This window comes from Propithecus coquereli, unplaced genomic scaffold, assembly GCF_000956105.1.
Source record: "Propithecus coquereli isolate 6110/MARCELLA unplaced genomic scaffold, Pcoq_1.0 Scaffold51, whole genome shotgun sequence".
NCBI classification, from domain to species: domain Eukaryota; kingdom Metazoa; phylum Chordata; class Mammalia; order Primates; family Indriidae; genus Propithecus; species Propithecus coquereli.
Window position 1 is genome coordinate 6,500,516 of NW_012150952.1, and position 13,282 is coordinate 6,513,797.

General features: G+C 46.3%; 1 protein-coding gene across 3 annotated transcripts in view; it reads left to right on the plus strand.

The window, feature by feature from the left end:
* The window catches only part of FHOD3 (formin homology 2 domain containing 3), a 447,358-nt gene that overhangs the window by 60,818 nt on the left and 373,258 nt on the right, over positions 1-13,282 (plus strand). For all 3 annotated transcript variants that reach the window (XM_012656604.1, XM_012656605.1, XM_012656603.1), the window contains exon 3: positions 7,451-7,515. In XM_012656604.1, coding sequence (XP_012512058.1) covers positions 7,451-7,515 — 65 coding nt within the window. The remainder of the gene's footprint in view (positions 1-7,450; positions 7,516-13,282) is intronic.

The window sequence follows — 13,282 nt, forward strand, 5'->3', positions numbered from 1 at the left end:
CGAAATCCCCAAATAAGGCAGTTTAAGATAAAAGTTCATTTCTTTCTTGTGTAGGCAGTTGTCTTTGGGAATGGTAAAATAGTTATAGCATCCTCAAAATGAGAATTCCATCTCTGGGTCCAGGGTGGCTGCTTCAGCTCTGACCATCTCATCTGCAAGGAGGGAAGGGACAAGGGGAGTTTGTGCCCTTCCTTGCACACATAGCTCCCACTCACATGCCACTGGCCAGTGCTAAGGCTCATGGTCATGCTGTGAATCATGGGTGTGTCTGGCTAACCTTCTCCTTCTGTTACTATGAATATACAGCGACAGCTGGTGCTCCCTCCCTTAGGTGGGAAAAGTGAAGAGCAGATGTTGGAGCTGGCTGGGTTTGCCCCTTTTAGAGAGTTTTCCCGAAGTTCCAGCAACTTCCACCTATAGTTTACTGATAACAACTGTGCCCCATTGTGGAGAATGTGCATTGCCACCCCAAACAAAATTGGGCTCTCTTTATAAGGCAGAAAGGGAAAATGGGTATTGGGTAGGTAACTAGTAGTGTTTGCCTCCGCGAGGAGAGAGGAAATTTCACAGAATGGGCAGTTGAGGACACCATGCCATAAAGTCAAGTTGTGAGAGGAGCGAGGCAAGGCCAGGGGTGGCAGGGAGGAGATTTGGGGTGCTCTTGGAGAGGGAGGAAGTGGAGAGTCGTGAGGACGGAGGCTGGGGATGGGGGATGGTGAGAAGGGGAGGCAGCAGGATTTCCCAGGAGCTGGGAGCTGTGAACGGGTTGAACTGGGGGCTTTTGTCCCATTAGGGAGATCTGAGGGTGCAAGGTGAGGAGAGGGGGCCAGTCAAGATGTCAGGGACCTCACACCATACACAAAAAGTAACTAAAAACAGATCACAGGCCTGAGTGTAAGAGCCCAAACTATGAAACTCTTAGAAGAAAACAGGAGCAAGTCTCCATGACTTTGGGTGAGGCAACAGTCTTTTAGATACGACACCAAAAGCATAAGCAACAAGAGAAAAAAATAGATAAATTGGATTTCATCAAAATTAAAAACTGTTGCACCTCACAAAGACATAACTGATAAAGTGAAAACACAAGTGACAGAATGGGATCAAATGTATCTGATGTCTGGTGACCTTGAACATTAGTCTAAGTGAAAGCCAGACCCAAAAGGTGACACATTGTACAATTCTGTTTATATGAAGTGTCCAGAAAAGGCAAATCCATAGAGACAGAAGGTTGGCAGCTGCCTGTGGCTGGGTGTAGGAGCAGGGAATGGCTGCAGGTGGGTGGGCATGAGCTTGCTTTCTGGGGAGATGAAATAGTTCAAAAGTTAGACTGTGGTGATGTCTGTACTGATCTATAAATATACTAATAACCAGTGAATTATATACTTAAAACAGGTGGGTTTTATGGCACCTACAATATACCTCATTAAGACTTACGAAAGGGATGTCAAGGAATGACTATGGAAGACAGACTCTGAGCTGGTGACAGGTTGGGCTGGGTCCAGGGAGAAGCTCCAGCTTTTGTGATGAGAGGAGGACACTGGCTGAGAGGACAGTGACCCGAGTGCAGTAAGAAAGTGCATTCTCTCGGCCTCAAGTCATCTTGTTGAAGCAAGAGGTGAGGGAAACCAGAGCGGTCTCTCCGAGCAGGTGTCAGGGAGGCAGAGCTTCCGTGGGTCCCTCCTCACCAACCCCTCTGCTCAAGTTCACAGGCGTCACTACAGGATGTGACCTACAGGGTGCTTCCAGATGGATCCCTGTGCATCTCTGACTCCACACCTTCTCATTGAAGTAGGTGGCTTGGTCCTCAGAGACCAGTGCACCCAAGGTTACATTCACAGGAGTGACAAATGTTAGTATAGTCCCTTGAAGAATTAGGATGTTAAGTCACTGAATTTTAATTGAAGATCAGGAAAGAGCATCAAATAATAAGAACTAGATTATGGTTGTAGATTCTCAAATGGGCAGTGGAGGAGGAAAGATAAAAAGGAGAGAAGATGAGAGAGGTGGGAGGCACGAGAAAAGGCAGACATTAAGACAGAAAGGGAAAGAGGGAGGGGGAGAGGCTGAGAGAAGGAACAGCAATATCCTTGACTGGAGCATTGGCTAACATGACCCAGCGTTTACCCCAGGCCAGGTATGTCCACAGCATGGTACCTGCATTAATTGATTGCATCCTCCTTAGGAGAAGGTGGAAGTTATTATTTTATAGACCAGGAAGCTGAGGCTTAGAGAGGTTAAGTAACTTGTCAAAGATCACACAGCTGGCTTCAGTCTGTTTTTCACCTCCACAGTCTGGCCGGGGACAGCAGAACACAGCTGGAGATGAATGTGGGGGCAGCTGGCTCTCTTGCTTGGACTTTGAGCTGCTGAGCAAATTAATCTTAGCTAGCACAGTCCTTTTACTGGCTGATGATGGGTTCAAATCCTCCATTTCTTGTTCCCTGAGACAGTGCTGGTCGAGCCTCACAGGACAGAAGCTTACTAAGGACTTTTTATTCCTGGGGCAACTGCTGAGGGGGCCCCTGGGCCCTGTTTCTGCCCTTGACCGAAACCATAAGTTAACGCCTCTCATTTGGGTGAAGGAATCTTTGGGGGCATCAGTTCCACTGTTGGTTGCTAGAAAAAGTCATAAAGCTTTTGGCTGTATACTAAATAAATTGCAAGCACTTGTTCTCATAGTCACAAAGGTCTCTAGATGTTATTCTTGTAAAAATGTTCCGTTTAGAGGCAGAACTAAGACACAGGTTTCTGTGAGCCTTGCTTGGTTAAACCAGACTTTATTTTCCCAAGGCCGCATTACTGTGAGAGAAACCTGTGTATTCTGAGAAGCCAGGAAGTTTCAGAGAGTTCCTTTAGCGGTAGTGCCGTTAAGCCCCTGGAGTGATGTGCGCCTGTGCGCCTGCCTTGATTGGCGTTTTGTTGAATTGCGCGTCTGTTTCAGATAGTTCCTCAGCACTCGGGTTAGCGCTGGCCTTGGGTGTGAGCAGTGGGGTGGTTGTGGCCGCCTGTTCCGAAGAGTGGCTGTTCAGGAGCTGGTGACGTTCCCCGGCCGTGGCGGTGCTGATAGGAAAGGAATCCGAGTCTCTCTGGGGAGTTTCAGGTCGAGCTGAGCTGCCTGCGCCTTCTGGGTCACCAGATGCCGGTACCCATTCCCGGTTCATTCTGCTGCGAAAGCGCGGACTCGGAGGGAGTGGCAGCTAGGAAACTGGTCGGGAATGCCGATGTCGGGGAGGAACAGACCACTAAGGTGCTTAACAGGGAGTTCACACTAACAGCCTCTCGCTGATTTTTATCTTTGGAATGTGGAAGCTTCATGAAGGCAGATACCAAAGTTTGTATGAGTCGGGGTTCTCCAGAGCGACAGAACCGCTAGGGTAGTTCTTTATCAATCGGTCATTGTCATCCACCTATCTAGACATTTGTTTTTAAGGAATGGGCTTGTGTAATTGTGGGGATGGCAGGTCTGAAATCTGCAGGGCAGGCCAGGAAGCAGGTAGGATTTCTGTGTTGTGTCTTAGAGCAGCAAATTCTTTGTGCACCTCATGGAGTCCAGCCCATGGTAGGCGCCAGGAAATGTGTGGAATGAAGGAACACCCCTGGGGGGCAACTGTTAGGGGGGTGATAGGGGCATGGCTCTGGGGTCAGACTGCCTGGGTTGACCCTGAGCTCTTGTCACTTCCTAGCTGTGAGATTTCAGGCTAGGTTGCTTACTACTTCTGGGCCTCAACTTCCTGATCTTTAAAATGACAATAATGTTATCTACCTGACAGGAGTTTTGTGAAGACTAAATTTGCTTAACGTACTTAGAACCTCACCTGGCACACACAATAAGCATTCCATAAATGTTAATGACTTATTAATATTTTCTGAACCCACACTGACAGTGTCCCATTGTGGTGGGGGAGTATACCCACGATTATTTGATTTTCCTCTAAGGGTTTTAGCCATGAAAGAAGAAAAGGGTGTATTTACTGGAAAGACAAGGATAGAATAATTATTTTTAAACATATTATTTTCCTAAAAGAAGCCAAAAGAATCAGCAAAAAAGACTTTTAGAATCAGTAATAGCAACGAGATGGCTGTATGTAAAAGAAAGACATAAAAGTCAAATTTTCCCCAATATGTCAGGATTAGCCAATTAGAAAATATACTGGTGGAGGGAAGCTATCAAATTTAAAGGGACTTTGTGATGAATGTCCTCTGTTTTTTATATATATATATATATATCAATATGTGAAAATAATACCACAGGACCAAATAAGATTTTTCTTAAGAATTCAAGAATTACACATATACGTATATGTAATATGTAATGTATGTATAATATGTAATATAAAAATAAATATGTCGGACTTTATGCAGTTTTTCTGGAATTCTTAAGATAAATCTTATTTGGTCCTATGGTATTATTTTCACATATTACATAATTTGGTTTGTCAAGATTTTCTTAAATTTTTTTTTTTTTTTTTTGAGACAGAGTCTCACTCTTTTGCCCGGGCTAGAGTGCCGTGGTGTCATCCTAGCTCACAGTAACCTCAAACTCCTGGGCTCAAGTGATTCTCCTGCCTCTGCCTCCCGAGTAGCTGGGACTACAGGCATGTGCCACCATGCCCGGCTAATTTTTTCTATGTATTTTTAGTTGTCCGATTAATTTCTTTCCATTTTTAGTAGAGACGGGGTCTCGCTCTTGCTCAGGCTGGTCTCAAAATCCTGAGCTCAAACAATCTGCCCGCCTCGGCCTCGCAGAGTGCTAGGATTACAGGCATGAGCCACCGCGCCCGGCCTAAGATTTTCTTAAATTTTTGCACCTTAGATTTTATGTATCTTTTTGGTCAGGTTTTAGTATTAAGGTTATACCAGTTACCTAGGAAAACAGGGACTCTTTTATCCTTTGTGAACCCTGTAGAAAGTTCTATAGTGAGCGCCTTGTGCAGCAAAGGGCAGGATGGCGCAGGTGACCGTGGAGTCAGATGCTGTGCTTTCAGGCCCGGGTCTGTTTCCACCAGCCATGTACGCACGTCACATCATATCTACAAGCTTTACTTTCCTCATCTGCAAAATGGGCATAGCAGTAGTACCCACACCAGAGGCAGGTGAAAGCCAGGGTGGAGAGGGGTGAAAGAGGACAGGCACCCTTCTGTGGACCTGGCTGAACCTGGCCACACTTTCCACCCCTGTGGCCAACCCCCTCTTCGTCCCTGAACCCCTGGGATCTGGGGCTGGGTCCCCCCACCCCCAGCCTGCTTCCATGGTTCTTGGCTCCCAATTCCACACAGGTTTCCTTAATTATAGGCTTTCATGTATAGGAGCAGGCAAGGGAGGAGGTACAATATTGAAACAGAGAAATTATAAGTGATAAAACTACAAAAAGTAGGCCTTGTTTGTTTTATGCTTTCTTAAATTCCATTAGGGTTTAACTTAACCAAAGCAATTACCTGGTTTGTCAGCACGGAAGCCCAGAAAAGGTGACCCCTCCAGAGTGGTGGGCTTGCTGTGGCTTCCTCGGGAAGATCATCCTAGTTTTTTTTCATTTAGGGGCCTGGAATTCCAGAGTGACTGCCATATATGCTCACTGCGGGACCAGAGAATTCTGTGGGAAAACAAGTACTTACTCAAAGCGCAACTTTGCAGTTGTCAGAGATACAAGTAGGGGCTATCAATGAATACTTTCTGAAATTCTCCAGAACTCGGGTGTTCTGAAATATCTTCCCTGGCCATCCCATGCTTTCTTTCCCGCTGGGCATCTATGGCACGTACTTTGCTGTTTATTTGACATTTACCATTGACTTATAACTGCTGATAATGTGAATTACAGAACATCCTTGCGGTTGGAAGACTAAGATTTAAGTTTCTCATAGAGTCTGGCTACCATCAGGGGTTCACTGGTCTTCTGCTCCCAGCTGCACCCCCGTCCCCCAGAACACCTTTCTTGGCAGGTCAAACAAAAGGCTGTCTATAATTCAATGGAATGTACTTAATTGAAACTTTCTCCCTAGTGTGGCCACTAGAGTTGAAGGAGTGTTAATGTCAGGATTTTTGAGAATGAAAGATTTTTTGGTGAAGAATAAGTTTTGCAGAAATCTTCGTTTATAAGGAATCTTCAGCTTGTCTGCTGTAGGCACTGTGTGTTTGTGGCAAGTTCCTTGAGAGGAGTGCCTTGCACATAGAAAATTTAAAACAAATGGACAGACAAGGCAAATTGGAGGGGCTCACTGCAGTTCGAAGGGTGCTGAATGCAGATTCTCTACCTGCAAGCAGCTGCTCGGCTGGAGGACACTATATACTTTTCCAGGACTATGCAACTGGTTTTCCTTTTTTCTTTAAAAGAATCAATAAACTGTGGTTTAAACCATACTTCCTTCCCCTTATCTGGTCTCAAGAATAAAAAATATGATCGATGCAGTCATTACTGTGGATTCATAATCACAATATTAATAGTGTGCCAGGGTGAGAGCTTGTGTTCCTTTCTCTCCAGCACAACCACAAAACCAGGTGGCAGAAAAGCACTGCTAGGTTCTGTTATAAATTCAGCTGCAGTGGGAAGGGGTGAGGAGGGGGAAGAGAATCCAGCCACTGAGTGGCCCACCAGGCCACCTGCTGCCCTGTCGTTGGCTGGCCCTGCCTTACCCCTGTCGGCTGGCTTCCCTTTCTCTCCTAACTTCAAAGCCTTTGTTCCCCCTAACTCCCCAAGGTAACTAGGACTCATGTTTGCTCTCATTTATCTTCTTCCGTCCACTGCTTTGTGCTCTAGTTCTCTGCATAAAGCAGGATGAGCTGTAGTAGGAGTGGAACTGGGGAGGTCCATCCTTTTTCTTCCTCGTGAGAAATGAAGTGAGAAAAAAGCAGAGGTGAGACAGGGTGTGATGTGAATTGGTGTTCTTCATAATCAGCCTATGATTCCTGATAAACAGTAGTCTATAAGCCTCCTTTTGTAAGTTCTCATCTTCGTGTAAGAGTACAGGAGAAAAACCATAACAGTCTTGAATTGATATACAGCAAAGTGGCTCTGGTTACCCCATGATGTGTTCCCTTTTCCTATCTCCCCTCCCCTCAAAAAAAAAAAAAAAAAAACGGTAAAAATAGCCACGGGAATGAACAAGCAGATTTGTGTTGCTGCATTCCAGGGGTTTCACTTCATGGACACAGATTTTAAAATTTCCCCAACATGGTTAAGCATGACTCTGTGCACACTCTGGATGGAATGAGTTGATGAGCTTGGCAATAAAACGCATGTGCCAATCTAACAAGTTCAAACTTTATTTTATTTTCATTAAAGGCCTGTGATGTCAACACTGTCAGAGGATAGATTCTTGTTCAGTTTAGGGCCCTGCTCATTTGGAGTCTCTCTCAGATGTTTTGGAAAGAACCCTCCAGTTGACTGGTAGCCTGGGAGGTGTCCTTTGTCTTCTGACTCCTCTGATATGCATGTTTTGTCTCCTGTCTCTGTTAGGCGGGGCAAGAAGCACAGCATCATCCTACGGACGCAGCTGTCAGTGAGGGTCCATGCCTGCATCGGTGAGTGACACCTGCCCTCCGGGATTAAACCCGTGATGAGAAACGCCACTTGTGGGGATACAGTATTCACCGTTACGCTGTCTACTTGGGCTAGCCCCTCTCGTGGGCTCTTAGAGTTCTAGCGAAGCAATGTTTAGTAGTACTTTTTGAAGCCCTGTTTCATTCTAACTTCCTTTGCTCTTTGGTTAGTGGCTGGAGCATGAGATAAGACGATCGTTGGTGAGGTTCTTCTTAATGGTGCTGGAAGAGATGAGGTTCTTCCTGGGATGGTGCTAGTGTGAGCCTCTAGGCCCTGGAAGTGAGCCTCCACTGTGCCTGCTGGTGGCTCTGTGATGTTTGCTTGTGGGGAAGTGGTGTCTGAGGCTCCAGGTTACTGTTGGGTGGTTAAAAGGGAAATCTTGGGTCAGTGCAAGCAGGGAGCACACGTGGATACAGAGCACAATGGTGATAAGCAGATATATTTGTGGTTCAGAACAGCTTGCTGTAGGCTTTCAGGGGTGCTGCTGGGGCTGTTGCTGCAGCCATTAGTTTTCCTGGACCCATTGGTTTCCCCACCTATAGACATGGAATCAATGGCAGTGAAGCCAGTTGTTTATGCTAAGTAGGCAACCTCTGTGTGAATGGTCCCTGAAACTGTGGCCTGGTTTGCTCCTGGTATTGGGCCAAGTTGAGGCAAGAATGTAATATCATAAAAAGAGAAACAAAAGAAACTAAAATTCACTTTATGCATAGAAGTTTTTCATATCTGAGTAGTTTTGCTTTTATTTCATATACGTTAGGGTCTTCACTGAGGCCTCTGCTTAGGAGAACATAAAGCATCCTGTTGAGTCCCTGTCTGCACCTGGTATCCATGGGTAGAGTGGAAGGGATTGTTTCTGGTCCCTCCTTCTCTCTGCTTCTCTGTTGGAGACCCTGGGATGGGCAGGGGAGCTGGACATGGAAGGGAATCCATGTAATTTTACCTCACCTGGTGTGACGTGTGGTGAGGTGCAGGTATCTCGAGTAACTACCTTTGTTTCACTCTGTAGCCAGAGAGTGATTGTGCAGGTGACTCATAAGCCTCAGGGCCTGAAAGATCAGGGTGTCAGGAAGGTTTGCAAGTTTGCTGGAAACAAAGTAAGATCTGTAGGACCTTCAGCCAACACTGACTGTTCACTTCTCAACTGCCAGTAGCACTGAGTGACTGTAAAACGTACATGGGCCCTTGATTATATTTAACCAGTTGCTTTTTTATTACCCGCTTCATATTTTTCCAGTTACTTTCATATGTATAAATTCTGTCTACCTAAAGAAAAGGCCTATGACCATGACTTTGGATAAGCTTCCCCCACCCTCATCCCAGATCTAGAACAAATCCAGGCATGTAATGTGCTATTGAATACCGTTGAAATTAAATATTGAAATATATGCTGATAGCCATGAGAGATTTGGGACATGAATATGAATTTTATTTCCTAGAAATAGAAAGGCTGTAGAAAGCAGACTTACACTAAAATGGGCTAGATCAAAATCCAAATGAGCTAACTCCTTTTAAGAAAATCTACTCTTTCGCACTATGTACTTAAATATTTCAAGTACAGGAGTTTTTCTAAACAGCTTCCATGTGGTTGACTGGTTGCGTTAACTTCCGTATCCTATAGTCTCATGTAATCGATGTAAAACACAGGTCTCCTCCCGTGGCATGCTGAGCACGACAGGCACCAGAGCCCACTCTCGACATATGTGCTTTCCTTCTCCAGGGCCAGCCTGGGTGCTTACATGGTCAGTGTTTGCTCCCGAACATCTTTATGCCAATTGCACTGGTTATTGGAATTACATAATGAAATGGTACCTAAATATTTTAGAAGCTGATTAAATATGAGCATATAAAAGGGCATGGTGTCTTTGAAAATTCATTGAATGTTTTGGAAAAGACTCAAAATTAGTTACCACAAAAGCATTTCTGTCAATGAAGGTGGGTTATAACAACTATGAAAAGTCGGGGGGAAGATTGTAAAAATCTAGGAGGATCCTACTCTTTGCTGTTATCTCCTGTTCTTGCTTGATTTCAAAGAAACTGACATTGGAAATCAGATTTCGTTACTGGAGTGGTTAGTGAAAGGAGGTCTATATGGAATTCCAGTTAGTAGGCTGTTTCTCAAAGAACCATTTGTGCCTTGTCACAGGTAGACCGTCATGTTTGGTCAGCATAGCTGTGAGTTACAATAAAGTTTTAAGGTGTGTATGTGTCATTTTTAAAGGATACTCTGCTTTAACCAGTTGTTTACTATTAATTGTCTCAGGCCTGAGTATGTCGGATGAGAGGGTTTGGCCATATAAATTATTATCAGCACCCAGGAAGGAAAAGTTTTCCCTTTGTCTTAAAAGCCCTCTTTCTCATTCCATTTTCTACTATTGGCAAGATCTAGAATAGATTTATTGTAATAGCGCTACATAGTATCTTTTGGCTATGTATAGAAGATGGAATGTGTGCATCATGTTTATAAAGCACCTCCCCCTGTTGTGACATATTCTTTCGCTCCCCAAATGGCAATATTAGTTGCCATTGGGATGAAAAAAGACAAAACCTGGAACAATCTCCAGTTGAAATGACAATGGGAAACATCAGTTGTTTGAGCCCTTGTTTCTTTTCAAGATTATTTCCGCTGTTTACCATATAAGAAATAGTTATTCAGGCATCAGACCCGACGGCTGCTGTCTCAGCCTGGCACGACTCACCGCTCTCCTGAAGACCATCCTTCTCACCCACGATTGGGCTGGAAGGATCCGGGATCAGCTTTTGTCCGATGGGTCTAAAATACTATCTAGTAAATTTCTCCAAAATAATGTTTTCCTCACCCTACATTCTCTTCTCCTTCATTCCTGTTTTTATTAAGTATAGGAATGTTTAGAATCCAGGACTGTGTGTTGATGAATTGGAAGTGACGTGCCTTTGGAATTCTCCCGTGTTAACTTTGGAACCCTGCACCCGTTAGGAGGAGGAGAGAGCAGAGCGTTCATGGTTAGCAACCAGCAAACTTTAGGGAAGATGAAGGCCACAGGGGCTCTGCTTTGATGGTCACAGCTAGCGGCGGAGACGGGTCTTACAGTGCAGCGGTTCTGAAGCATTTGGCAGGAGGCTGGAGTGAGAGCTTGGTTCAGAGGCCCCACGCTTTTGTACCTCTGTGCTCCTCTGCACTGTCACTTTTCTTTGTAGATTTTTAGGGTGACCACTTGATGTAACATACTGCAGCAAACCGTGTATGACTTGCCTTCTTAATCTAGCTTCGATCCCTCAAAGAAATGAAAGTATTGATGGTCATATTGTGGGCATAAACTCACAGATATGGAAAAAAAAATCTATGATAGGCATGAGAAGTCTGCATTTTATGAGGTTAGCTAGAGAAAATAAATTTTTTGGTCCCTGCAAAGCGATCCTATTTCCAGACACCAGAAAAATGTTCAGAGGGCCAACTGGCTCTGATGACTAAATCTCATCATGAAGAGAAAAGGAACTGAAGAATTGTGGGGTAAGGAATGGAATCTAAGATTTAAAAAAATAAGGTTTGAAGACTTTAGGATGCTAAAGCTAATATGAGTGTTTTCTACTGGCTGACTTCGAAGGCATTTTGTTTGGCTTAAAACCTCTGCGCATCAGTTTTCTGAGACAGACCCTGTCTTCCCATTAAGAAAATAAACCCTGGTGATTGAGTCTCTGGGACCCAGGAGGCCTGTGCTTTCAAGTGTCCAGAGATGAGTTAAACAAAAGGGTAAAATTTGGCTGAAGATTCCAAAGTGTCTTTTATGCTTGTAGCTGCGGAAGAACAACCTGGCACAAAGGGTATTCAGAGGCATGTGCCCTACCCCTGAGGTGACGTGGCTGCCTGCGAGGGTAGAGATGAGGTGGGCGGAGGCTCGCAGGGTGGCTGATCTCCACATGAGATGTGTCTCATTGCCCAGACGATCAAGTCACAGAGACAAAGACAACTTTTAAAGATGAGAAACTGATAAGAGAGAAGGCTGCTCCGTCCATGTGTGCAGAAGGGTAGTTGGTCTCCAGCAGCGGAGACGTGGACACGACGACATGTCAATGTGTAATTTGCAAAGCGTCTTCCTTTCACGAGCTTAGTCATGCAGCCATGTGCTTTGTTGTTATAGCAAAGAGGTGAATCACAAGTAGTGGAACATTTCTTCAAGAAGAACCTTCCAGTGCAGGAGTGACCGAGAGGGGTTCATCTCGTGTGCCAGCTGATTGAGGGAGGTGGCTCCCTGGGCGCGGTGTTGAACAGGACCCTGAGGCTGTGCGCAGTCTTAACGGGAAAGATCCCGCGTTGGCGCCGGCTTCCACTGGTGGTGGTGGAGGTGGGTGTGTGGGTGCACGTGCCCTGTGGGGTGGCAGCTGAGGGGCTCAGGCGAGGTGCAGGTTCTGTCCAGTGTCTGAACCCGCTGCAGCTACAGTGTAGAGGGCCCTGGGCTTCTGTGGTCAAAGTGTGTGTGCAGTGGAGAGTGGAGCTGTAATCCGTGACCGCTGGCCCCTACCCCTCTGCCTTTGCTGCCAGTCCCTGCCTTTCTTCTTCGGCCTGGGGATGTGAGCATGGCTCCTCGGTCCTTTCCCACCTCACTGAGCTTTCTGCCCAGGCCAGGTACCGCTGTCCCCTCCCTCTTAGTGTCTTTCCTTCTCCTATCAGGCTGTGCTGGTTTCTTGTGGCTGAGCCCTCCTGGCCCGCAGGGAGGCTCTCCCTCCAGCTTCTTCTTCTGACATTTCATTCACCCTTCAGGTGGGCTGCAGAGGGACTCTGGGCTTGGGAGCATTAGTTGGGTTCCAGTGTGGTCCTTACTGCTTCCTGGCTCTGTCAGCTTGGAATCTCCATAAAGACTAGAGGTTTCTTTTGGGAAACAACAAATTGCCTTTTTTTTTTGAGACAGAGTCTCACTCTGTTGCTCGGGCTAGAGTGAGTGCTGTGGCATCAGCCTAGCTCACAGCAACCTCAAACTCCTGGGCTCAACAATCCTTCTGCCTCAGCCTACCGAGTAGCTGGGACTACAGGCATTCGCCACCATGCCTGGCTAAATTTTTCTATATATTTTTAGTTGTCCGATTAATTTCTTTCTATTTTTAGTAGAGACAGGGTCTCGCTCTTGCTCAGGCTGGTTTCGAACTCCTGAGCTCAAACAATCCGCCTGCCTCGGCCTCCCAGAGTGCTAGGATTACAGGCATGAGCCACCGCGCCTGGCCCAAATTGCCTTTTTGACACTCTTGGGCCTGACAGCACCTGGGCGATGTTTCTATGTTAGCTGACCAAGGTGAGGCACCACTGAGCACTGTGGGTGCTGAGACACAAGGCCTGCAGGGTGACATGTGTGAGCTTGGGCATCCTACGACTCAGGGCGCTTGCTGTAGGATCCACACAGTGCAGCTGGCCCTCTTGCCCCCTTTGGTGGCTGGCCACTCCCACGTCCACTGTGTGATTGCGGAGACAGAGTAAAGCTTCCTGGCTGGGAGACTCCCCCGCCCCCATTCTTTCCCCTCTTCCCTGCCTTCTCTGACTCCAGGCCTTGGCCATGGGCTTCTGGCTGGCCCTGTCCTACTTCTGGCGTCTGCTTCTGTCTTGCTTGTGCCACACAGCTTTGGGCTGTGTGTGTATGAGGGCGGGGCGGGGGGCTCCCTCCTTGCCCTGTCCCTGGACATCATCGTGGCCAAGCTCACAGTGACCTGGCCATGCTTGTTCCTGATGGGGTCAGGTGCATTGGGTTACACTTCCTATTTTCTGTCCTTTGAAGTCCAGAC